The sequence below is a fragment of the Strix aluco genome, chromosome 1 (genome assembly GCF_031877795.1).
Source record: "Strix aluco isolate bStrAlu1 chromosome 1, bStrAlu1.hap1, whole genome shotgun sequence".
In the NCBI taxonomy this organism is placed as follows: Eukaryota; Metazoa; Chordata; class Aves; order Strigiformes; family Strigidae; genus Strix; species Strix aluco.
The window spans coordinates 57,922,581-57,948,602 of NC_133931.1; the positions used below are offsets into that span (position 1 = coordinate 57,922,581).

General features: G+C 40.9%; 2 protein-coding genes across 3 annotated transcripts in view; one reads left to right on the forward strand and one right to left on the reverse strand.

The window, feature by feature from the left end:
* MPPE1 (metallophosphoesterase 1) overlaps positions 1-1,297 on the reverse strand; it is a 34,552-nt gene extending 33,255 nt beyond the window's left edge. Inside the window, exon 1 of one of the 2 annotated variants that reach the window (XM_074822146.1) lies at positions 1,216-1,297. The gene's annotated coding sequence lies outside the window, so the exon portion shown is untranslated. The remainder of the gene's footprint in view (positions 1-1,215) is intronic. The other variant, XM_074822151.1, reaches the window with a different exon arrangement.
* Positions 1,280-24,109, forward strand: IMPA2 (inositol monophosphatase 2). The gene is made up of 8 exons (XM_074822166.1): positions 1,280-1,630; positions 8,888-9,021; positions 13,551-13,655; positions 14,992-15,037; positions 17,353-17,461; positions 20,990-21,098; positions 21,272-21,423; positions 22,145-24,109. The coding sequence occupies exons 1-8, from the start codon at positions 1,505-1,507 to the stop codon at positions 22,258-22,260; spliced, it is 897 nt and encodes a 298-aa protein (XP_074678267.1). The 5' UTR covers positions 1,280-1,504; the 3' UTR covers positions 22,261-24,109.
* The last annotated feature ends 1,913 nt before the right edge of the window (positions 24,110-26,022 follow it).

Genomic DNA, 26,022 nt, shown 5'->3' on the forward strand with positions numbered 1-26,022 from the left:
TTAGATTCTGTTAGGTTAGATAGAACACTCAAGCCAATTAAATTTAGCCTAGTCCCTAGAAAATTAACAATTAATTTTGTGTTCACATCAGAAATAGTAAGTGGTGGTGCTATGCAATTTTCTTAATGCAAATATGGTACAACTAAAGCATCTCTATTCCAGTCCTGAAAGATCACTGAAAATGAAACCCTCGACCACACAGCAGGTGCTGAAAGACAATAACAAATTCATACACTCGATGTATTTAACGCCTTTTTCAAAAAGCTACACTGATGGACTCAAGCCCCGGACTCTCTTTTGTCCAATTCAGCGCCAAGTGTGCATCAGAACAAGTCAAGCGGAAAAGCCTCAATCTGGCCGATTAAGTATACGTTCCCAACGCTCTCTCGGTGTTGTAAGTATTACAGACTGGTTGCTCTATTGCATAAGCACGTATTCATTGTAGGCTGCCCTTTTTCTACAAGGTGGACCTAGACTCGCTCAGCTGTCTGCCACCAGTGCCCTACTCCGCTGGCTCAAATGCATGGTAATTTGGTTTATACGGTTTTGGGAGTAGCAGGCTCTTAATTCTCTTCTTCTCATCCTTGACAAATCAAAAATGACACACAAAGACAAGTGAAAAATCTCAAGGGCACTGTATTTGTTACCGTACACTTTAATTCCCACGCACTAACGAGCTGCTGAAATTAAAAATCCGAACTGCCTTTCCACTCCCGAGGCCACCTTTCCCACACTTTTTTCCCTTCGTTCTTGAGATGGCCGATGCCAGCCGCCAGCTTTTCCCCCCAGGCCCCGGGCACGCCGACGGCGGGCTTCCCGTTCCCGGGCACGGGGGCCCTTTCTGTTCCCGTTCCCCTTCGCCCCCGACGCACCGGCGGGCCCGGGGCCGCTCCCGCCCCGCCCGCATCGCCCGGGAGGCACGGACAGCCGGCGGGGCCGCTCAGCCCCCTGAGAGGCCGCTGGGGCCTGAGGGAACGGCGGCTCGTTATCCCGGAGGAAACACCAACGCCCCAGCCCCAAGCTGGGGGGCCCGGCGCGGCCCGGCCGGCGGTAACGGCCGCGGCGCCATGTCAGTGGCCACGGCGATGGCGGCGGCGCGAGGCGGGCCCGGCCCGCGGCCTCCCCGCCACATCCTGCCCTTCGCGGCGCGGCCTCGGCGCTCCTCTCCGTGGCACCCCCCGCCTCTCCCGGCCCTTCTCCGCCCCCGGGGCTCACCTAAAGCCGGCGCCCAGCAGCCAGGCGCCGCGCTGCAGCCCGCCTTCCCCATTGAGCGCGGCGGCCGCCGGGCCGCCTCCCTCCGCCCCGCTCCCCTCAGCGGGGCGGCGCCGGGGCGCGGAGTGACAGCGGCAGCCGCGGCGCACCGGGAGGGTGGGCGAGCGGCGGTGTGCGCGGCGGACACCCTCCTCCGCCGCCGCTCCCCTCCTCCGCGGCCGCTCCTCGGCGGGGAGCCGGGCCCCCCGCACCCCCTGGCCCCGCTCCGGGCAGCGGAACCGCCGCCGCCGCTATGAAGCCGTGTGAGGAGGAGGAGGAGGAGGAAGGGCGGGCGGCGGCGGTGGTGGCCGGCGGCGGCGGGGACCCCTGGAAGGAGTGCGCGGAGGTGGCGGTGCAGCTGGCGCGCCGCGCCGGGCAGGTGAGACCCGAGCCGAGCCGCCGCCCGCTCCGCTCCGCTCCGCTCCGCGAGGCTGCCCGGCGGCGGGAGGGGGCTGCGGAGGGGCCTGGGGGGGGTGGGGCGGGGCGGGATGCCCCGCGGCTGGAGCATCCTTCTCCCGGCCGGTGGTACCGGGTGCGCTTCGAAATGTAACCAAAAAAAACCCAGAAGAGCCGGGGGTTTGAGGAAGGGCCGTGTGGACACTTGGCTGGTGAGGAGGAAGAGGAGGAGGGCGGCGGGGGTCGGTACCCGCTCAGCCCCCGCTCAGCCGGGCCCTGCCGGAGCCCTCGGCCGCCTCCCTGGGCGGCGGGGCCGCTCCCCTCGGGGGCCGCATCCAGCGTAAGGACGAGGAGGCGCTTCAGGTGAAAGCAGGTTTATTTTGTGACTTTTTCGAATTTATTTTTATTTAATTGAAAGAAAAAATAAGGTGGAAAGATCTGTCAGCGTGAAGCGCTTCAGTAACTTTTTCAAATATGCACCAAGCGTTTATTCTGCTACTGCAAAGCTTTGGGGCATTAGCTGTGATGCTAATGTTGAATTTATGTACAACTGAGGGGTTATACTGTGGTGCATTTATCCAGAATATTACGTATTTACACATTACTGTACCGGCATTTGGTTCTGAGCAGCTTGTGCAGAGAAAAATAGTCATCTAGGAAGGTTTTGTCTTCTTGTGACATATACCAGTGTCTTCAGAGTGACTGAACTTCACTTGCAGCAGTGGCTAGCTTAAGATCCATGTTTCGACACAGCAGAAGGTTAGTCATCTCGGGAGACATCCTGGCCCCGCTGTGTATAGCAGCAAAACTTCCACCAACTCTTGACAGAGCCAAGAAGTGGGATCAGCAGATTGTTCAGATGAGATATTGGGTAAAACAAGCCTCAGCAAACGTATATTTCTCTTCTGCTCCCATTCTGCTCTGTTTTGAAACACACTTTGTACCTGTAGACTCTGATTTAAGGAGCCCCCTTTTCTATCTTGAGTCCAGAACCTGTAACTTTTCCTTACTATGTGTTATTAGATGTATTTTCTCCTTAGTAGAAGACACACACAAAGATGAACAGAATGCTAGAGGAGCCTTGTTTTAGTAATACAGGAAATAAATGGATAATCCAAATCGGGATGACAGGTCATGCTCTCACAGACTCTCCAAACAGGAGTTTCTCCAGCATACTCATTCTGCCAGCCATTTCACAAGAGAGACTCTCATGACTTGCTTCAGCCTCCACACCTTATTTCTTAAAATACCAATTTGTGAAGACAGCCGTAACCGTCTCCAGACATTTTAATTGCCCAGAAGATCACAGCTGAGCACCTTTTCCTGGAAGAAATAAACATTCCAGAAGATTAATCCTTGCATCTTTTTAGTTTGCAGTTTGCCATCGCTACCTTGCAACTGGCAGGAAATGGCCGATTCCTTGGCAGACCAAATTTAAAACAGTCAAGGATGCTGTTTAAGTAGAACTTTGGAACTGGGTAGAGTTTTTAGTTGTAATGTTAAGGAATGTTTTTAGTTACAAAAACCGTCAGGGATCCTTGTGGAAGAAAAGGTGTAGGTAGGGCTGTATCTAAGTGTCAATCCACTTCCAGCTATCCCCAAAAGAAGCTAGAGGTAAGGACACAAAATGCAATGTAACACAGGTTTGATAGGACTACATTTTTGTTGCAAATTGACTGATAAAATTGAGTTTTCTTTTGGTCACCAAAACCGGTCAATTCCACTGGTCAAGTTCATCTTTTTCTTCTGCCTCTCTCCCCATCCCTCAGACCTCTCCACCGTCACCTCCATCCCCAGAAATCTTCTTGTAGTCTCTGCCTCCCCAGATCTGAGTCCTGTCTCCATCCCTGCATGAAATTTTGCCACTTCAGCCTTTCTTTTAAGGCCTTACATTTCTCAGGACCATGGCAGGTTAGGAAGGCTTGGAATCATTAGAAAGTGTCTACAAGAGTCTTGGTGCAGAGGCCCACCTGAAGAAAGTCATGCAAGTCACGATTTTGGATTTCTAGGAAAAGTTAGCAAGTAATACAGTTTCCTGATCGCCCCTTTTGGCTTGCATGACTGGTTTATACTGCATCATGTTTCATGAGTGTAAGTAAAATATATCTTCTTTCCAACAGATAGGCATCTATGCTCTGAGATAGTTTCTTCTAAACTTAAAAGGCCGATAAAGAAATGATTGCTTGAATATGTGTCAAAAGTGATGTTGCTGGGTTAACTTCTATTCCCAGGTTAAAATCCTTGCCTCTCTTGCCCATCCTGTTACTTAGTTCCATTATTTTTATGAAATACCACAGTGTGTCATTTAATATATATGGCTATTTCATAATGAGACTGGCCATGGTTTTGTAATCTCTGTAATTGACCTGCATTAAAATTGTGTCTGATTTGCTCTATAAGGCCACATATAACTGCACTTTTTCAAACCTCTCTTCTGCTTTTTCGGTGGGTAAAGTCTGCTTGCAATGTTCATGAGAGTACGCCTGTTGGCTTAATACGACTTTTTGCTAAACAGCAGGCATGACCAGTCTCTGCATCTTTGATGCTGTTGAGAGCACTGAGTAATATTTGGACAGTTCTCTGCAATTACAATTGGAGAAACTTCACCAAAATGAGTAGATGTGCTTCCAGGTGAGAACAAGGGTAAGAAACTGAGACTAGAAGCTAGCATGCTGAAGTCCACACAAGCCACTTCTTTTTTCCTCTCTTTTTTTTTTTTTTTCCAGTAAATAATTTTATGAGGCATAAGAGACCTAGCAGAATCCCACTAAAAAAAGGCAAAATTTCCACTGATATTCTAAAATGCCAAGATTTTTTTTCCCCATATCTGCTCCCAGGGGATATTGTAAGCCTATTTTCCATGGAACACGGACAGATTGTTTTTAGCAAAACAGATTGGTATTTCCTAAATTATTTGCAGGTAGTTATGATTTTTATCTAGATGTTTGATTTTATCAGTGAGCAAATATTTCAGGACAGTATTGCAAGCAAGTAAATCCATCTTGGAGCTCCCAGAAGTGTGTGGTGAGTGCAAGTAGTATGGCGAGATGAAATATCTAACATGAGCACCTCACTGTAGGTGGGTCTCCTGGCAGGTATTGGGGAAGAAAGCATCTTGGTCTTCTGTCCTCTCCATTCTCCTTTGTATGACTTAGTTTCACAAAGGCGTTATGGAGGAAAGAGTCCAGGACTGTCACTGCACTGAGCCCTTGCAGCTCCGTTTCCCCTGCTCAGTGGCAAATGAAGAAGGGAGCAGGGACAACCTGGGTCTTGCTCTGTGATGTGGTCTTCATGCATGTACTGGTGGAAATGCCCCTTGCTTTGTATAACCCCCAAAATGCTGCCAAGCAGGGTATTAGGATAAGATCCAGCCAATTCTTTGTTACAGGAGGGGCAGCATGGGCTAAAAGTGTTAGGTGTCTCTGCTCTAAATAACCACAAAAATCAGCTGCTTAGAAATTGCTGTTAAATCTCCATAATCTAGGAACAACCTATAATACAATGATAAAGACTAGTAAAACACGTTTACAGCCAAAATAGAGCATCTTGGTTGCCAGTTCCATTGTACAATAGTGATAAGGAGCAGTCGGCTGTTTTCGTTTCATCAACTCATAGTTCCTCTGGTCTTCCACTTACCTGCTGCCTGTTACCGAGAGTAAGACTTTTATGGAGCTCTACACCCAGCTGGGAAGACCAGGCAATTGCAGTAGGTGTCTACAAACCTTACCATAAAACTTCCAAAAGGAGAGAAGCTGAGTGATGCTCTCAAAGTACTCTGAGGCACCAGACTAACACTCTGTAGGCAGATGATTTTTAGGAATTATTCAGTGTAAGTTGAACTCTGGACTGTTCTGAGCTATTTCATAAATTTGTGAAGAATAAAAGCTGTTTCATCAACAATGGAGAGAATATGATCTCTGTGTGGGACTCCGACTTGGATTGCATACCCGTACAAGCTGGTGCAAATGCATATGAATCCCTTTTGTCAGACCCTTCATAAGAGGCAGAGAATCAGCAGGGGCCCATCCATCCTGCGGCATCATCTAGTACCGCAGGTGAGCTAGTACAGATGTGGTGCCCATTTGTGGCTGCTGACCTCAGCACAGCATCATGACTTCTTGCCTGCTTTCCCCTCAACACATTAGTTGCACAAGAGGTGGGTGGAAGCAGTCTATCGTAGGGCTGGATAATGTGCGCCACAGCCCCTTGGCATGGGCCTGCAGAGGAGGAGATGGGCAAGAAGGCCATCAGCCACCACTTCATATCAGAGTCACACCCTTGGCTATTCCCACCTCCAAAGTGACTGGAGCCTCAGGCTGGCACGTGCAGATCACCAGAGAAATGGACAGGGTTAAAGTTAAAAATGGTCATGAACAACTGGAGAAAGGATCAGAAATGAAAAATATTCAATTCAGTGCTGAGAGGTTGTCATGGTTTGAGCCCAGAGGGCAACTGAGCACCATGCAGCTGTTCACTCACCCCTTCCCTCTCAAGAATAGGAAGGAGAAAATGAAGAAAAGGCTCGAGAATCGAGATAAGAACAGGGAGCGGTGGCTCACCAATTATGATCACAGGCAAAAGACAGATTCCTTAGGGGAAGAAAAAGAACATCACTTTAATTCAAACACTGACAACAGCAACACTTAACAGGCAGAGTGGGACAGTGAGAAGCACTACTACATCTTAAAAACACCTTCCCCCATCCCTCCCTTCTTTCTGGGCTCAGTTTTTGTCCTGATCTCTCTACCTCCTCCCCGCAGCGGTGCAGGGAATGGGGGTTACAGTCAGTCCTACAGCTCCTTCCTCCTCAGGGGGAGGACTCCTCACATTCTCCCTTGCTCCAGCGTGGTTTCCCTCTTATGGGAGACAGTCCTCCATGAACCTTCTCTGTTGTGAGTCCTTCCCACGAGCTGCAGCCATTCCTGTGCTGCTCCAGCATGGATCACCCCCACATGTTCCAGTTCTCCCAGTGCTGAATTACAACAGTGGGAGCTTCTCCCCACAGAGTCCCAGCCTTCTTCAGGCACAGCTGCCTGCTCTGGCATGGGCTCCTCCATGGGCTACAGGTCGGCATCTGCTCCACCGTGGACCTCCATGGGCAGCAGGGGGGGTCTCTGCTCTGGCGCACCTCCCCCCTTTCCTCCTCCTTTCTTCCACTGACCTTGGTGTTTGCATAGGTGTCCTCCTCGCAACTCCTCCTCACAATTCCCATTCCTCCTCCCAGATTCCCCTTCTTAAATACTTTATCTGAGAGGCACAGCCACCATCACTAATTGGCTCAGCCCTGGTGCAAAGGCAGGTCCAACTTGGAGCCAGGGGAGGTTTGAAAAGCTTCTCACAGGGGGCCACCACTGTAGTCCCCCCCCCACTACCAAAAACCCTGCCACAGGAACCCAGCACAGAGGTGCAAAGGATTGTGTTCAAAAAGGAGAGATCAAACACTGGAACACACGATGAAAAGCAACCGGCTGCAGAGCACATCCATGGAAGAGAGCTTTCACCTCTGCTCTTCTTTTTGTCGCAAGGCTCGGGTATAATCTCACTCCCCTGCTGAATGGTGGCATATACGGATTTAAATGGCTGCAAAAAATCTGAATAGAAGTCAAGAACATGGCACTGCTAAGAAGAAATTCAGATCTCTATCGAAAGAAGTGTATTCCTCATCTATTTCACTATGCAAAGTCTGAGCCCAGTTCTAAGCAGGGCATTTACTTATATTTAGACAATATAAAAGTAAAGAAGAGCAATTAAAATAAAAGGTATCATCTTAGCAGTTTTTTAAGAATACACAACTGAGATGGTTGGAGTGGTTTGGATTTTGCTTTGGACCAAAGAGGAGCCCAAGGGCCTTCCTAGAGCTGCACTTTTATGCTTCTGTTGTAAAACCTTCAAGAAAACCATGCAGGGCATTGAGGGCAGTAAAAAGATTAAGTGTGGTTAATATTTTCATATACAATAATTAACTTTAGCAAGACCTCAAACTAAAAAGTATTAACCTGTCCTCACGAGATCAGTAAATAGGCATAACTAATGTTTTACAGCTCACAAAACAGAAATAGTAGCCCAGATACCTTCCATACTAAGGCAACAGTCAGAAATATCCATTATTTGTCAGCACAGTCAGCACACTCTTCAAATGTAGTATTTTATACTACGAAAACTGAGAGCTGAGACTGAAATTTGGGAGTTACTGATTCCCTTCCCCATGAATAATACAGCAGAACTGTTTTCTTTGGTCATCAAACATTTCTCAATAGTTTTAAAATACTTCGATCAATGGAAATTTAGTTAAACAATTGAAATATATAAGTTTGAGAAGGGACTTGGAATATTGGTCTTGTTGGTGCTAGTTTTAGTTAATATAATTCTATACAAATAAGTGGTGCATAATTTTTGGTTTGGTTTGGCTTTCCTAATTTCAAACAGTTTATAATTTTCACTGGTTAAAAAATAAGTCAGCTCCTTTTGCATCCTGTCTCCTTATTTTTCTTTTTAATGAAGAAGTGGAAAAAACCAGAAAGAAGATGGGAAAATTGGGAAAAAGCTTTTATTAACTGTTTTCCCGTATGTGCGTTTGCACTTGCTGTGGTTTAGTTCTGAGTTTATAACAGTAAAACCCTTGAAAATGAGATAAAGACTTTTCCAGAAGAGAATCCAGGGTTAGATCACTGGTTCTATATCTAGTGAAAAGTCTAAAATTTTGTTTTTCTTAAATATATAGCAATTCTTTGGGAACTAGAACACAAGAAAAAATAAACTTTGTATGTCTTTGTTGGCAAAAAAAGAAACCAATGGGGTTTGCCTTATTGCATGTTTTTTAAAGTAAGAGTACAGTATTGGCCCTGTAAATTAAAAAAAAAAAAAAAAAAAAGAAAAAGGGGTTTCCATGAAAAATTACTGAGTCTCGAGGGTCTTTCTTATCTTACATATATTTTTTTAATTTCCTAAATCCAAATCATAATGACTGCCATCATCCTTTTATTCCATTAGTCGGATCCTATTCATCAATCCTTTTCTGAACTGTCAAGAGAGGTTCTTGCAGAGTGATTCAAAATGCCATGTTCCCAAAGACTACTCATTAGCTCAGAAGGATTTTTAGTCAGAAGAATTAGAACCAGCTCTGGTAGAATTAGGCCCACAGTTGTTTTTCAGGATTACCTATAATTTTTTAGTAAAGATATTATTTTAGCCTGCACAGGATGAGTGGCCAACAAATCTGATTTGTGAACTTCTGTTTCAGATTATTAGGAAAGCTCTAACAGAGGAAAAACGAGTGTCCACAAAGACATCTGCAGCAGATCTTGTGACAGAAACCGATCATTTTGTAGAAAACTTAATTATTTCTGTTCTGAAAGAGAAGTTTCCCTCCCACAGGTGAGTGCCTATAGAAACTGTCCATGACCTTTTGCCTTTAAGAGCTGTATATCTTACTGTCATTTAAAGGCAATTTTAAATGTCTGTATTTCTCTCTTACACATTAACCTGTTGCTGTTCGACACTTTCATAAGATTCCTTTTCTTAAAAAGTACCACTTCCCTATACTTAGAACTTCATATTTTCTAATAGTTATGTTTCTTAATATATGTATTTAATAGTAATGTTTCCCCTGTATGGACATCATGTATGAAGGTTTCATATAGAACTCTATGATTTTCAGAACAGTGATCTGTTTTCTATTGTATAAGAATTATGCTAAGGTTATGTATTAAAATATAGCTGAAATTAACGATAGCAAAAACCTTTCCTTCACTTTCTTTTGCCATCATACATAAGCATTTGCAGATCAGGACAAGTACCATATGTAATCACATTTACCTTGTGTTGTATAGAATCTTAAAATCAGTGAGAAACAGGGTTGTTTATCATCACCATAATTTCATGTGTATACATAAACAGGTTATAAATTGTGATATGGGGTGTCAACTCAAGGTTTTAAAAATAAATCAGATTAGTGACTCTTCTTGAATTATTGTGGTCAGTTTGAAAATGACAACTCCTAGCACATGCACAGATTAGAGGGAGGTTTTGTATTAGTTGGACGGGTTTGGTTTAATGCAGAGACTCTGCAATCGATTTCCACATTTGACTTCAGTCCACAAGGATAAAATTCATCTTCCTGCAGAGTCAGTGCAGAGCCTGTGTATCTCTTAAATACTGTATGATTTCCTTCTAACTGTGTGCGTCTCTGATAGAGATGAGCCTTGCACTCTAGTGCTGCGCACAAATCAACAAAGATGAAAATCTGGAGGGCTCAGCTACTAATCTGATTGTCGACGATGCTGCTGGGAAAAAAAAAAAAAAAAACCAAAACCCAAAAACATAAGAAGGAGCAGAAAGAACATTATATACTAAATATGGCTTTCTAAATACGTGTTGTATGTGATCACATACCAAAGCAGTACTGTACAGCGTAACATGTGGCTCTTGGCTGCAATTCTCAAGAGAGTGCCAGGCTTTACAAGCCTATTATTTGTGTAATATTCCTTCTACTATTGCTGGCTGTGCTCTTTTCTCATCTCCACTCTTACATTGTTGGTTTTTTTTCCTTGAACATTCTGGCGGAGAATATAAAACATACACATTTCACATAAGATGAGAATCATCAGAAGCACTTGAGTTACTCAGAATGGGAACAAAACTTGTAAGATCAACATAGACCTAGGAACTGAAAATTCTCTGACTTTACTAACTCTGTACAGTTAACTTTGACTTTATAAGCAAATGAAGGAATTCCTATTTCTTCAAGGCAATTATTTTTTGCTGATATTGGTTCTTGGGTTTGGTTGGAGTTTGTTCAGACAGTGAATGAATTTAGATTAAACAATAGATTAAAACTAGATTTAACTAGACTAGATTACAACACTTGCAATGAGGAGTCCACAGTAGCAATTAAAACTATATATAACTAGACTAGATTAAAACACTTACAATGAGGATGCCACAGTAGTAATCAAGGTTGAAATTAAAGTGCAATGAGAACATTAAAAGGTCATTTAAATTGTGTTCAGTCTTTCCCGTAATCTGACTGTTGAAAGCATCACTGAAGATTTCTACTATTTCTTTTTCTCTTAAATCATCTTGATTCTTATGTTCCCTGAATCAAAAGATGTATTTTACAAGTTAGAAAAATTACAAGGGATCTCATCAGAATCTGTGCTTTGCACAGTGGCAATGATGAGTCTTGAGATGTTGGAAGTGTACTCAGAAGTAAAGAGAAATACTTGGAAAACCTGTTAAAAATGCAATTCTATCCCATGTTTCTTCTTCTCTTTGCTTGGCTAAGTGATATGTATCATCCTCATTTGTTCTTCACACAAGTTTTCACCTTTGCCCTCTCTTTGGTACTCTGACATGCTCCAAGTGAGTCTTTTCAAAAGGATATTTTTTCTGGTAGATCTCTGAAGTGTGGATAGGCACATCCAGAATATCAAGTGCTACTGGTTGAGAAAGGCTATCATACTGTTTGCCTGTGTTATTGTTACACAAGTTGTCCTCTTTGGTGTTAATTGTGGCCTTAATCCTGTAGACATTAAAATCAGGACACAGCCATTATGGAGGGTGACATCTAACTCAAGCTTCCCGGCTTTCTGCCCTCAGACCCCTGTAAGTTGACTGGTGAGGGATAGCCCCAGTTTGAACCTCCTGCACTTGACCAGCTATCACTCCTGCTGCGGTTTATGCTGTGCTACAGTTTCCCTGCTGTTCCAGCAATGAATTCCAGAGTGGCATCGTAGTATGAACAGATGTCCACTAAGGCTAGGCTAAAATTACTGGACTCATTTTCAGTGGGAGAAAACTTTAATCCAGATTTGAAGAGAGGTCAACAGAGCTGACAGGCTGGCATGTTAATTTAACTACTGTAATAACATGGCTACCCCTCCTGCTTCTCAAGCTGTTCCTAAAATTTGGTCTCTGGTACTTCAGGCTGAATGTTTTGCTTAGTTTGCCTGTTTTTACAAGACAGAGAGCCATAGAGCAACACATCTGATGTTAACCTTGAGGGACTCTCACAGTTCCCAGTATTGTATAACAGCAAGAGGCTTATTTTAACCTATTAGCCCAAGTTTCATAAAATGTGCAGCTAATTTGCCCTACATCCACTTTGGAAAAATTGTTCTTGGACATCAAGACTTCATCAATGGCACCGCTGTGCTCTGACTTCACATTAGCATTTCTGCATGTGAGGACTGCAGTGTCGCACCCTGCTGTAAGGAAAAGACGAGAGACAGACTTATGATACTTGAAGGCAAAACACCTTACACGCTCTTGTCTTTAAAGAGTTTCCCATTTTGCCTTTCTTTCACTGGCAGGACAACAGCTACAGTTCAGGCTCTGGCTGGGGGAGCTGGCAGAGAAGCATAATTTATGGGGAAGATGGACAATCTGAGATGGGATGTGAGGTGCTTCATCTACCAGATTGAGCTTCCTTTGCAGCACAGCCAAAGCGTGTGGTTGGGTTTAGGTGCTAATTACAAGATTTGTAAAAGCAAAAGTTAAATGATACAGCACCAACCAGAAAAAATAGTGGAATATTTAGAGCAAGGGGTCTGCTAAGTGTTATGTTTGACTTCCAAATTCTTGCTCAAGTCTTTCTTGTTTCTCAGTTGCACACTAACACTTCATCCTTTGGCTGTTATCTTGAATAGAGATGAAAATAGTAACAAACTTCCCTCTTCATACTGACTGGGGGTCCATAATGCCATCAAAGTAGTCCCTTTCTACTGAGGGAAAGACAAAGCAGCATTTGGAAAATTCAAGAAGCCTCTTCCTGTTCTGCCTGCAGAACATTTTAAGTTCATGGTTGCAAGCATTATGTGGGATCATGTGGCGCGTATTGAGGGCACAAAAGAAAATAGCTGCTACTCTAGTCCTAGGGAAGCAGCTGTTTCTGCAAGAGGCATTTGCTCTTTATCCACTTTTTTTCTCTTTGTATCTTTGAGACAAGCTTCTTCATCTTCAGAGATTTGCAGGAACTCTGAATACCACTACCAGTTGTTCAAATGTGAAACCAAAAGCAGGATTCAGTACTAGGAGTCTGAATTTACACCTTCTGTACATACAGAACATTATTCAAATCTGTGAGAGTAGCACCTGCAGGACTCTTACAGAAGCAGACGCTGAGCAGTTTATGGGAGAGTAGGAATAATTAAGGTCAGCAGGAAATGTGCCAGAACTGGATGTTCATTTCCCAGGGAAAAAGGAAAAAAAAAAAGAAAAGCATATCTGCTAAAAGAAATTGGGACAGAACAACAGAACAGAAGATGAGCTCAAATTTCAATGTGTGCCTTGTACATCCAAACAACAAAAAAAAATTAATTTGTTGATTTTCTCTGGGTCATGGGAAAAAGAAGGTTCAGCTTTGTAAATCTTTTAATTTCCTGAGTCAGACTACTGTAAAAAATTCAAGTAGGAGTGAGATTGTGGATTTTCTAAGAGTGCATTATTTCCTGCTGACTGGATTTGACTGCAAAAGAGAAGCAGCTACAGTTTGCAGTTTATATTAATTACTGCAAGAGACAGGCCTAACCCATAAAATTACATTCTGCATAAAATAACTTCTTCTAGAGTTCCAGAGATGCCACTTAAGATCTGTTTCTGCATTCATTTTCATTACTTTCTTAATGGTATATTGAGAAAATAAACATAAATGGAGTTTTTACTGTGTAAAATAGTGTGCTATAAATTTGATAACTGTCCTTCAAAGTTTCTATGAAAGTTCCCCATTCCCAAACAAAAAAAGCAATATGTGTGTTTATACATACATATACATTTATTAAAAATACATATATATATATATAAAAATTAAGTATCTCTTCAAAAACAGGAAGATGGAGTTTGACTTTCCAAGTCACGTATCTAAGCCAGTTTTCTGGGACACTTGTTTTATTCCCCACCAAATGCAGGTTTATCGCAGAAGAATCCACTGCTGCTGGTTCAAAATGTGTCCTCACCGACAGTCCAACCTGGATTATTGACCCTGTTGATGGAACGTGCAACTTTGTGCACAGGTAAGTGGACAGTGAACTGAGAAATACATGAAAAAGCAAAATGTAACTTCTCACAAATTCTCCCTTCCTCTTAAAGGTGTTTTACTGTGGTAGAATTGTTCCTTTGACTCATAAATAGGAGTCATCCCTTTATCTTTTTGTACTTCACGTAGTGTATCTGAGGGAGTGTGTGTTTGTGCTGCAGAGAGCTCTATACTGTTATCTAAAGGTAAGCTAAAGTTTCTGCTGATTGCTTAATGACCCAAAGCTCTTGACTCACAGCTCGTTTATATATAACTGCACATTAACATGCAGAGACTTGAGCTGAACTGGAAGAACAAGGCTGTGCTATGATGACACTTGGCCTAACACCTTACATGGTCATTATACATTCCTTTTAGTAGTGGTGTTTTCTCCCTTTCAAATACAAATGCTTCATTTTTCCTGGGAAGTACACCATTACTTATATGTAGAGTAGAACTGAGGACTAAGTTGTACATAGATACTGGTTTTAGATCTGTATAATATCTCTCTGCAAAAAGAAATCTAGGGATCGTTACTGCAAAAATGCAAAAGTTTAATTCATCATCTGAGTGCTAGGAGTTGTAAAGTAATGACTATTCATAATACTTCTACTTTAAAAACTTAAATATGTTCTGCCTTATAGTTAGTGACTTAACTGCACTTGACTTTTGGTGCAATTACATACAATTCAAGGGGGAGGCATGGGGGTGTCATGTGCTGGTGTTTCATGCAATTAAGTGAAATTTTCTCTTTCTAGCAATATTTTCTGGACCTTTACAGCCCTTTTTTAAACATGTTTTTAAGAAATTAATTTATTTCAGTGTTTAAAATGTGATAATTATACTTCAGTCAAAAGGACCAAATTAAATACATGATCATCACTTTGACAAAAGGGACAGTGGAGGAACTGGTTTCTCCTTATGTTGATGTCAGCAGCAAGGTATCTCAGTGCTACTTAATTGCTGTGTTAGATGCTTGAACTTGAACAAAATGTGCTCTTAAAAGTGATGACTTGTTATAACAACATTAATGATTTTATACTGATTCAATTACACTAAAGCAAAAAGATTACTAAAATATGCAACACGTTTAGTATAAAAATCCTGATGTCTTCATGTGTTTATGTCTTGCCTTCTCTGATATTAAATGACATTTTTAAAGGAACTGGCAAAGTTAAAGAGACTGACAAAGGAGAAATAGTACAATGTCAAGAGCATTTTGACACAAGTAAAATCACAGAGCTCCGTGTGGGGTTTCGTTGCCTAAGGGAGTTGTGTAAGGAGTAAGTTGAGAGATTTTTCATCAGTAATACTTCATTTCTTATTTTTCACAGATTTCCAACAGTGGCAGTGAGCATTGGATTTGCTGTTAACAAAGAGGTATGAAGTATGTTCTTTAAGATGGGTACCTGAGAGCTGGTTAGAAGCCTCAAAATCATGTGGGAACTTGAAATAAAATAAAATAAATTTTTAAAAAATCAGCCATTACTCAGGTTTTTCCATGCTTTTTAAATGCATTTGATCATACTCTCCTAGTCTAAAATCATAGTCCTGCAAAACATATGCAAACTGGCAATTACAAAACAATTCTTACAAATTATTATAAATGTTATAGAATCTATGTGGGGAAAAAAAGGGAGTACTGGTGCGAGCAGGGTTTTGTAAAACAAAGCCATAATGAGTTAAATATAGTGCTGCCTATTCATAATTTAAACATATCTCCCAGTCTTCTTATGTTGTTATTATTGCTTTTTTCCTGCTAGCAGTATCTGTGAAAGTTAACTCCTGCTATGAGACAATTCAGAACTGATTTCTATGAAGAGTGCAAAATTATGGGCCTAGTTCATTTAATCTGCCTTTGTGGTTTTCTTAACATAGTAAAATAACTATGTTTCCCGCATGAGAACTTGATTACAGCGGGGGAAAAAAACATACCTAGCCTTCATATGTGCCATTTTGAGTTTCCTAGCTATACTCGTTCATGCTAGTGCCTTTTCTCTAGATATTGCTGGTTTACAGTTTGACATATACAGAAGAAATAGCTATTCAAATTTCCAAGGAATGTGCCTCTTTCAGCCTAATTCCATGGTCTTAAATGTATGTATAGCTGTAAGTAAAGCCAGCAAGAATTCTGTGCAATAACAACATAGTTTTCAGATGTGCTAGTGGCTCTTACTGATTTAAACAGAATAATGTTGTGTACTTCTCTAGTTAGACTTTTCAAACATGGAAACTGCAGAGAAACGCTTCCATGCTTTTCCGAAGTTTATTCATTCCCAAAGGTTCTTTTGAATACTACATATTATTACCAGACAGCTTTCTCTAATATTTATGTTTTCTAGAACACCATTGTGATTTTGATGCTACATTTTTTGGGTTATGTAAACTAAACAAAGCTGAAACAAAAATATAGAATTATGTTAAATCTCCCTCCGTAAACAAATGGGAAAAGCAGAAGAAAGTAGTAAGCTGAAAAGGAGCCAAAGTACACACAGGGGAACTGGCCTTGAACAGTACTGAAGAAATTCCTGCAGATGTCTTCAGGGAAAGAGTCTATTAATAGTGTGTTCCTCCAAAAAACCCTTTGGTTTAGATGAGACCTCAGGGTAGGGAGCAAGGACAGTCTATTCCCTTTGAATTGTCTCTGATGAACACCTATGATTGAATGGAGGAAGGCAGCAGGAAAAGATTCAAAGTCTAGAACGTCTGAGATGGTTTCTTGACCTTGTTGCCAACTTCTTCTGTGACCTTGGTCAAGTCACTTAATTTTTGTGTATCTGTCCAACCCTAAATAAAATATTGCTAATAGTACTTATCTAGGGGTGATTCTAGGAGCTGATCATTGAAGTTTGTAAAGTGCTTTAAAATCTTTTGGTGAAACCTATTAAAGTATTGGAAATATTAAATGCCTTGAGTTTCAATCAAAGGTCAAATTCTGACCCTCTTCTCATTGGTAAACAGATGCTCCCACAAAAATTCCAGTGTTGCTCATTCTCAAGCTTTCACTGAGGGTCACAATATTTGGTATTTCTCTTCAAACTCCTCCTCTTGGAGTCCTGTGACTTCATGAGATTCTCACTTTTATGTGTAAACAAAAGGATTTTGCAGAGAAACGATTGAACAAGTGACTGTCGTGTACTACTTTGGTTGAAAAGGCGGGCAAATTAAATGCATCGTGAAAGGTGAAGTGCATATAAAAGCATCCACTGTTAGTAAACCATGTGCCATGACTTCTGAGTTTGGATGCCTGACTGATCATATCTATGTATTTGGGACTGCAAATCTTCAGGGTCCAGCCGAAATCAGTGGGACTACTTCTAGGTGTAACTGCTCACCAGTGAAAGTAAAGCATGCAGAATCTGGCCTTAGAGGACTTGCATACTTTCAATAAAAACATAAAACTGAATTTGAAATCAACCTAGCATTTAATGTATTCTAATGTGAACACAAACAAGCTGCAAGTAAGAAGATCACAAACAGATTGCATTAACTTCTTTTTATAAACTGAATTTTATATGACCTGTATCTCAATATCACAGTAATAGTAAAATTATTCCAGTTTATTAGCATCAATATAATCTTTAATTTCATGTACAAATTAAAATATTGCTGATCTTTCTGCCATTAGTAGTTGTTTATATTTATGATGAGTAATTTGAGTTGCATTCATTTCTTTCCTTTTCAAAATCTTAAAGCTTGAATTTGGTGTAATTTACCACTGCACTGAAGAACGATTATACACTGGTAGAAGAGGTCAAGGGGCATTTTGTAATGACAAAAGGCTTCAGGTATCAAAAGAGACAGGTTGGTCTAGATTTTGTTAGAACTCTAAAAGGAATATGTTAATTTTGTTTCAGAGTTGTTGCAAATCAACATTAGGATAATGAACATCATTATCCTGATGGAAATTATTCCACCTGCATGATAATTTTGTTGTTATGTGTTTGTTTTTTTCTGAGAAATCACAATTTTCCTCGTTTTCTTTTTAAAATATACATCTGAATATGAACTACTTAATCCTAAATTATTTTGCTTCATAACCATTGTTTAAAATAAGGAAGAATGAGTAGATTCACCAGTTTCATTCCAGTTGTACACTAGCATAGCTTTTTATGAGCAAGATGCAATGGGAATGGTGAATCAAATTTAGAGTACTATGGCAGCCATTATTCACTTATTTTCCAATAAACTTGTACATCATAAAGTGTATTATGTCTGTAGGCATACATGCTAACAGTGAAGTAAACTAAAGGATGCATGCTTCATTAGGGGTTCTTTAACAGCTTGCTTTTGTGTGTGAGGTATGTTTCAACATACAAATAGCTAGCAACATGTAGTCAATACTTTAATGGAATTCTTTTATTGGTAAATCAAATCATAGATCTGTGTGTTTACCTAATTATAATAGATAACAATAATCAGATGTGTATAGAGAAGTTTTCTTTTAATCAATCAAAATGCAGAGGAAAACATAACACAGTTGCAGACAGAAGCAGACATGTGCCAAAAACGTACATCATTGTACACAGGAGATGGTAAAATTTTCACCTCAAAAAGAGATTTGATTAATTTGAAACACAGTAAATTCAAGCAATTTAACGTACAGATTTGTTGAGTGCCCTAAACAGACCCTGCATCAAAACTTCCCTGAAATTTTGGGAAGTTTGGCTATTCACCTAAATTAATAGTGATCCGGGGTCTCCCTGTCTGGAGAGATGGAGCAAATTGTAAAGTCAGTGACCCCTAAGATTTTAATCCTCGATTATACATCACATTTTTGTAAGTGCTCAAATATCTCATATTGCACAAAAGCCCACGCTGGCAGAGACTATTAGGAAAAACTAGTGGTGCACACAGTTGGACTGGCTGAGCCACTTTTGAAATGGCCTAGCTCACTTTTGCAAAGAGTTCTGGTTTCCAGTTGAGCAAGGAAATTTTGGCACATGCCACTTTTGTCCTCCTTTCTCTGGACATCCAGTCAACATGGGTGTCTAGAACACAGCAAGGGAAGTGGACCTTCTGCCCTTCCAAATGCTTTGAAATTTTCCTTTGTTTGGAGAGACATCATTTGGTGGCGGGCAATTTCACCAGTGAAGATGGATCTTCTTTAGTCTCACTTCTATTGATGTCTTAAGTGTATAAAATCCCAGTTGTTCTTTTCCTGTAAGGACTGTGGCTTCAGCAAAATAAACCAACCCTGGAACAGAGAGTGGTATTTCCCTGTACCTACCATTGGAACTCAAGTAGCCTTCACCAATGCATGACTTGTTGGAGACCTAGGCTGTCATGTAATTTCATGCCTTTTGTTTTCAGGAAGTGTGACTGTTGTATAACATTGATCTGTGCTATACATTCATTGTTCAGATTTAATCATTTGAAATCACAGTCCAGGCAAACACTGTTCTTTGTCAATTCCAAATTTTGTAGAGGTCTGGTATGGGAGTCCAAGCAGCCAAGATAAACTTAAATGAAGGATCCATCTTCCCTTTGATCTTGAGTGATATTTCTTCTCATGCTTAGATTCAGATCAGGCCTTACATGTGCTAATACTGTAAATATATTTTCCTTTTTTTAATCTTCTGTGGTCAACAGAATTGGTCTTTTCCTCATAAATCTATTCATATCACTGTTAAATCTCTTCTACCAAGCTTCCTTATTTTTCTGGCCTCTATCACAATGAGAAGTAGTCAGTAAATTTTCTCCTGTACCTTGAATTCCTGAAACTCCATCAATTCTTGTGATCAGCCAGCTCCTTTTCCTAAGCAGAGACCTCCCTCTTCCTTCCCTTAGTTTCTCCATCCAATTTCTACCTGTAGCCTTGATGAAAATTGAAGAGATCCATTTATGTGTTAGAAATATATTTAATAACTCAAAAGTACAACAGTCTTAGTCATGACCTATCTATGACTGGTGTGGTGTGAATGCTTGGTGCATTTCAGCAATGAGGCGTGCATTAAATGTTCTGTAATTATAAACTGACTCTGTCATGCAAAAAGATCTGAGGCAGATTGCTTTCACTATCCAGAGTTTTTGGTGGTGGCTGAACAACAAATACCCTGCAGCATGCCTGCATTGGTGTTTCTCTGGTTTAATGCAGTAATTTAAGAAGCAATTGTTAAATCTATGTTCCTACAGTTACGCTTTGTGATATCCTGTAACTTTTAATCTAATTACATACCTGTTACTCACCAACCATTTACCGCATTGCTCGAATCCGTAATGTTCCTCTGCAGTACTAAATTCATTGGTAGCTTGTTTAATTAAATGATGTCTCACTCCAGCCTAATTTGCTTTTGAAAACCTCTCTGCTACTTCTACTAAGAATTTTCAACTTATGCAATTAGCTGTAATAACCAGCTAGACATTCCCTTTGTGAATGAATGCCTAGCCTTTAACCCAGGGTAGAAGGTGACACCTAACACTTAGGCACAGCCTAGTTAGTAAGTAATCAACACCTAAACCTTTGAGTTTTGTCATACGTTTAACGCCTCCAAGTTCATCTGGCACAGCAGAAGCAGGGACACTTGGCATTTGATCAACCATCTCCACCTACATTGGCATACGGTTGTTATATACTAGCAATATTCAGATCTCACGTGAGGACTACTTCAACACCCTGCAAGTCACTGTGAGTCTTTCCTTTGACTGTACACAGGCTGATATCCTCATCTGCTTTAGGTCAGAATTGCCCTTGCTGAGCACAATACAAAATGGCATTCATATATTATTATTAATTAAGATATTGCTTTAGCTTGTGATAAAAAGGGGTTTTTTTCAGTCATAAGGTGTCTTCAGTGTTTGAAATGTCAGAATGAAGGGGAGCTATTACTGGATGACTGGTGGTTTAGGTAGAGACTTTTCTTTCCTCTTACTGTATTTCCAAATGTTTATCATTTGTTAACTACATTAAAGTTCCCTATTCAAGAAATCCTGTTTTCAAATATGATTAGATTAGCATCATTAATTATTGCTAGGTCACTGGATTATTTTTAGTTGATTGCTAATATTAGTGAATTTGCCAAAAGCTGACCGGTCAAGGAAATAAAACAATGTATGGAAAGAGGAGGAATGTAAGAAAGCATTCTTGTTTTTAATCTTCCTGTTCTTTTTTTTAAAAACTGTGTTTAGATTGGACCATTTGATATGAGAAAGATAGTCTTGCTTGAATATTTATGCAAAATTGTCACTTATCCTATGAAAGAGTTTGGGGTAAAAAAAGGGACATGAAAATTGCTTTTCTGTGAAAAGTCCATTAGTGTTTAATTTAAAAACAAGTTTCCAGAATCTACCTGGGAGCTGTTGAATTAATGAAAACAACTACCTACATTGCAGATATCTCGAAGGCCTTAATTTTAACAGAAATTGGTCCAAAACGTGACCCTGCAACTTTGAAATTGTTCCTTGGTAACATTGAGAGATTGCTCAAGGCCCAAGCACACGGGTAAGATATTTTACAATGTATGTCTCACATTTGTGACAAAAGTCATTAAAAAACAACAAAAAAAACCCCAAACCCAAACAAGTATGTTGCATGTTTTGCGATCTCCACACATAGGTTGAAATGAAAAGCATTTTCTACTTTACATTTCTGTGTCCCCTTCTCGCGGGGTTTAGGGTCCGTGTCATTGGGAGCTCGACCCTGGCCCTGTGCCATTTGGCATCCGGCGCTGCAGATGCCTATTACCAGTTTGGGTTACACTGCTGGGACTTGGCAGCAGCAACTGTCATTATTAGAGAGGCGGGTGGCACTGTGATAGACACTTCAGGTGAGTAAAAATATCCTTGTTTTCATTGACTTTTTGGGGACTGAGTGACTATTTCAGGGCAACATGTGTTACCTCAGTACAGTGCTTCTCCTGTGGCTCTATCTCATTTCTAGCAATATTCTGTAGAAACATCTGTACTCTCCACCAGACTCTTGCTGGTTATTTGTAACACACTGATGTAATTCCAGCCTGGGGTTTCATCACAGCAAAGATCTTCTGAGTCAAACTGTATTTCCGTGACTTTGAGTAATTCCTTTAAAGCATCAGATGTACAGTAAAGAACTAGCTCAGGAGATTGGTAGATACGCTGAGACTCCGAACAGATTTTGGCAGAGACAGCCTCCTGATGATGACCAATATGTGGATACTGTTGGAAAGATATGGTGGATTAAGAATAAGAGTATGCTGATTGAACTAATTTCTGTTCAATCCCTTTCTGTTGCTAAAAGAAGGGAATATTGCATTTATTTTTGGATTATTGCATTTGCTGCTTCTGCTGCGTACTTTGGCATTGTATCTAGAATTTTCTGAAATAATTTTTTGCTGGAGATTTCCAGATAGGAGTTGCTGAATTAGGTTGGCCTTCCCACCCCTAAAGGAGCTACGTATGAAGTTGTTTCTATGTTTCTGAACCTATCTAATTACAGCATGGTTTATATTTAAGAATACATTGCCTTTTTACATCACGTAAAACAGTTCTCATTAATTGTCTTGTCCTCAGGGGGACCTCTGGATCTTATGTCCTGCCGAGTGATTGCTGCGGGCACCAGAGAGATGGCTATGTTCATAGCTCAGGAAATACAAACTATTCACTACAGACGGGATGATGAAAATTAAATACTTACAGTATGGAGTCTGCCCTCCTGAACTATGTAACTTTTGCAAAATAGGTGGCTTAAAGGGTATGTGATTTCAGCAGGATGCTTTCTGTGGAGATTTTCTGTGTCAAATATTTTTTATAAATTTATTACAATGTAGGAAGGCATAAGGAGATTTTTAAACCTCTAAGAATTGTGTTTCCTTTTTAATATGTATCTCTTTCAACAGTATCTTTTTTATAAGATAGTGTATTTTACTTGTAGTAAATTAGTCTCAAAATTAAGTTGTAATTTCGTATCTGTGGAGCTGATATTTAGTCTTTTGTAACATGCAGCTAAAAATGGATCTTTATTTTTACAGATGCAGATCTCAGGTAAATGAGCTTTAGGACTGTAGTAAGGACAAGTAGTTAAGATGTGTGCCTATAATACCCTTGTTCTATGATACTTAAGAATACAATAAAAACAACATTATTGTTTCCTAACTACGTCATAGCTATATATCCATATATATGTATGTCTGTGTGTATGTGTGTATATATATACACCTATACATGTATATGCATGTATACACACACATACCCATGTGTGTATATATATATGGGTACCCTGGATGTTTACAGCAATTTAGAGAATGCATAGAAGAAAGCTAATATTGGAAGTTATTTTCAGGTAAAGAGTAGAGGTTACTTATGTGATTTTCATGGGGGCTATCCAAATGACAAATAACAGAGGTGATCATGGAAAATGTTTAATGATTTTACAAACTGTTCAGCTAGCTCTTGTGTCCCTTCATCCCCCTGCATGTGGATAAATCATACTGTCCTACAGGCCTCTGTAAGATATTCAAACCTGCAAACACCTACTACCATAGAGTAATTATAGTTAAAACCAGGAATATTGAACTCCACTGAGTTATTCACAGTATTAACTATGACACACAGTAGAAGGCCAGTGGAATAGAGCACAGTGTCAAGGAGCTGTTGATTTTAGAGAAACTTTGAGCAGAACAGCAGAATTGGCCCCTTACAGGCAAGTTATTAAAAATATGCACATAAGATATGCTTGCAAAAAGTTGTAAATCACATGCCCTTCTCGCACAAAGTTGTAATTGCACTTTTTGATCAGAGAAACCTGTAAAATCAGTTACATACATTTCCTAAATACACAGTTGTTCTCTATCCTTGTATCTAGCATTGGTTTTAGTTCCACCAAGATGATAATTTCTGTGTAGATTATTTTTTAAATCATGAGCACAGGGAAAATACAAGTGTATCCAGAAAAGTAGTTGAGATGAAATCACTTCTTTTTCTTTATAAATTGAATTAAAAGGTATCTCTCTTTTAAAAGAGTGCAAAGAGGAATGAGCCAAAAAAGTAAGCTTGTTAAAAATTTTTAACTTTCTTTATACACTGAATGTGTAGGTGTTGTAAACGTGTTCAGATATTTGCTTAGAGCATACAAACTAAACAATATTTTTTAAAAATAACCTTACATGTGTTTCTTGCAATGAAAAGTGTTTTTCACTGAATGTAACATCAAATTCTGTGTGATTTCTTGATGCTTTTTTTCATGAGAAGTACGAAGTATTGACTGTGTGAAGAATGTCTAAATCCAACTAAGCATTTAAGAACTGATGGTTCTTACCAGAAAACCAATGCTATCCATCACAGTGATCAGCATTTTGTCACTGCTCCCTTTTACCCCTGCATCTCTTTGTACCCCCCTGTGTGGAAATGGAGATTGTAAGCCCTCTGGGGCAGGGACTGTAGTACTTTGGCTCTCGGTTTGCACAGTGCTAATAGGATATGATTCTGGTCCACGACTAGGCACTAAGGTGCTATAATAATACAAATAATAAATACTAATAGGCTCACTTGTCTCTTACTTGCCCTCCCCCCGCTTTCTAAGCACAGTGGAGATCTGAGTGACAGATGTGGAGCTTGGTGGCACTGCTCTGATCCCAGGGCGCTTAGCCTTGGCAGCCGTGGGAGCAGCCGGGGCTTTACTTGGACTTCTGCTGTGGCTGTAAGCCCTGTAAGGAAGCTTATACTGGCAGGGGATCAAGTGTGGTGGAAGCTCAGCCCCACTTCATCCGCTCCCCCTCCTAACGCCATCCCCCCCATCACTCTGGGAGAGGAGCGAGTGCGAGAAGCTGCTGCGTGGCTCCAGCGAGGTTTCCCAGCAGCTCAGCCTGCTCATACAAAGAAAGTCTCTGACCCAGTTAGGGCTGGTGTGCTCTGGCGTCCCAGAGCTCAGCAGAGCAGGGAAATCTATGCATCGACTTCAATGGCACACACAGCGATTTGCAAAGCTGAGAGCTGAGCGTGGTGGGAAGGGAGAGGTGCAGAAACCCATTCACAAGTTCTTGTTTGTGCCCAGGATGCAGTTTTGGGTTTTATTTGGGTTAAACTGGCAGTGTGTGTGTGTGTGTGTGTGTGGAGCAGCAATCCTGTCTCCCCCACCTCCTCTGCTGCCGGTGTGCCAGTACAAACATTTCTGAACCCTTCCAGTGGACCAGATCAGTGAAGTGATCTGCCTGTAAAGTACCCCAGTAAACAAAAAAGGGATTATTTTACAGACGGATCATTTTCCCAAGCCAATTCAGCCCCTGGCCACCACAAGCAACTGACTTCAGGCACCAAAAGGGGTAGCGAAGGGGCAGGCAGGACAGTTCCGTTCACAGAGGGTGCCACATTATGCCAGTTCAAAGTTTTCATCAAAGTGCAGCCTTAAAACTATTTGACTACACATACTGACTGACACAAACTACACTGGAGTTTGTCCCCCCTTCATTTTTTTTTGCTAGCCAGATGAAACTTTGCTCAGCATGCGTGTCCGGCAGCTCTCCGTGTGAGTGCGAGCATTCATAACGTAGTTAGTGCAGCACATTAGCCAGAAACTTAAATCCCCCAAAATGCTTAAACATGTGGACTCTTTTCCCTGCCAGCTGTTGTAAAATGCTCTGAATGTTTTCCACTACATACATTACAGAGTACATAAGTGCATCCGTAATTAGGCATCCAAAACAGATGAAGATTTTCTTCATGAACACTGGCCTGATGCCTGTGCACCAAAAAGCGAGTGCTTCCTCTGTACACAAATGGTGCTCAGCTTCCCAGAGCTATCCCAGTTTGTGGCTGCATCCCGCACTGACTCACTGGTGGAGAACATTTTACACCTCCAGGCTTGTTGCCCTGGTCTCAAATGGTGCTTTCTGGTAGAATAAAGAGCGGAAATAGCTGCAAACTTCAGGAAAATGGTCGGTGGCTGATTCCTTTGCAGTGTGTCTTCTTGATCTTGTCAGATTTAACAGAACAAGTATCAGCATGTTTCATATGTGCTGAAGGACTGACATTTTGCCTTTGATAACACGAGCTAATCTCACAGTGTTAAAGAAATTTGCAGGTATTGGAACACTTACCTAGAGGCCCAAAGGCAGTATTCTCCACATTTCATCTAGAATTTGGTTCCTGTTGGTAATGGCTTCAATTAAAGCAATTAAAATATCACTTACTACCAGCCATTCTACTATTAGTATTAGAGCTATGCTGTTCCCCCAACAAGGCTGGATCTGTTCAGTGTATGCACTAGAGATGTGCAAGGGGATCTTTGAATAATGAAATAAGACTTAAGCCACTATATCAAATTAACACAGAACACACCTTTTTTCCTGGTAACTTCCTGGTGCTACCAAGACTGTTTAAATTATTTTTTGCCTTTATACCCGTAGGGCAACTGTTTAAAAAAATGTGCTCTCTTTCAGTATATCACCAAGACT

Excerpts from the sequence above, each read along its gene's own strand:
- IMPA2 (XM_074822166.1), top strand. The coding sequence starts at position 1,505 with ATGAAGCCGTGTGAGGAGGAGGAGGAGGAGGAAGGGCGGGCGGCGGCG. Across the intron at positions 13,656-14,991 it reads ACGTGCAACTTTGTGCACAG|ATTTCCAACAGTGGCAGTGA; the intron begins GTAAGTGGACAG and ends TATTTTTCACAG. Across the intron at positions 15,038-17,352 it reads GATTTGCTGTTAACAAAGAG|CTTGAATTTGGTGTAATTTA; the intron begins GTATGAAGTATG and ends AAAATCTTAAAG.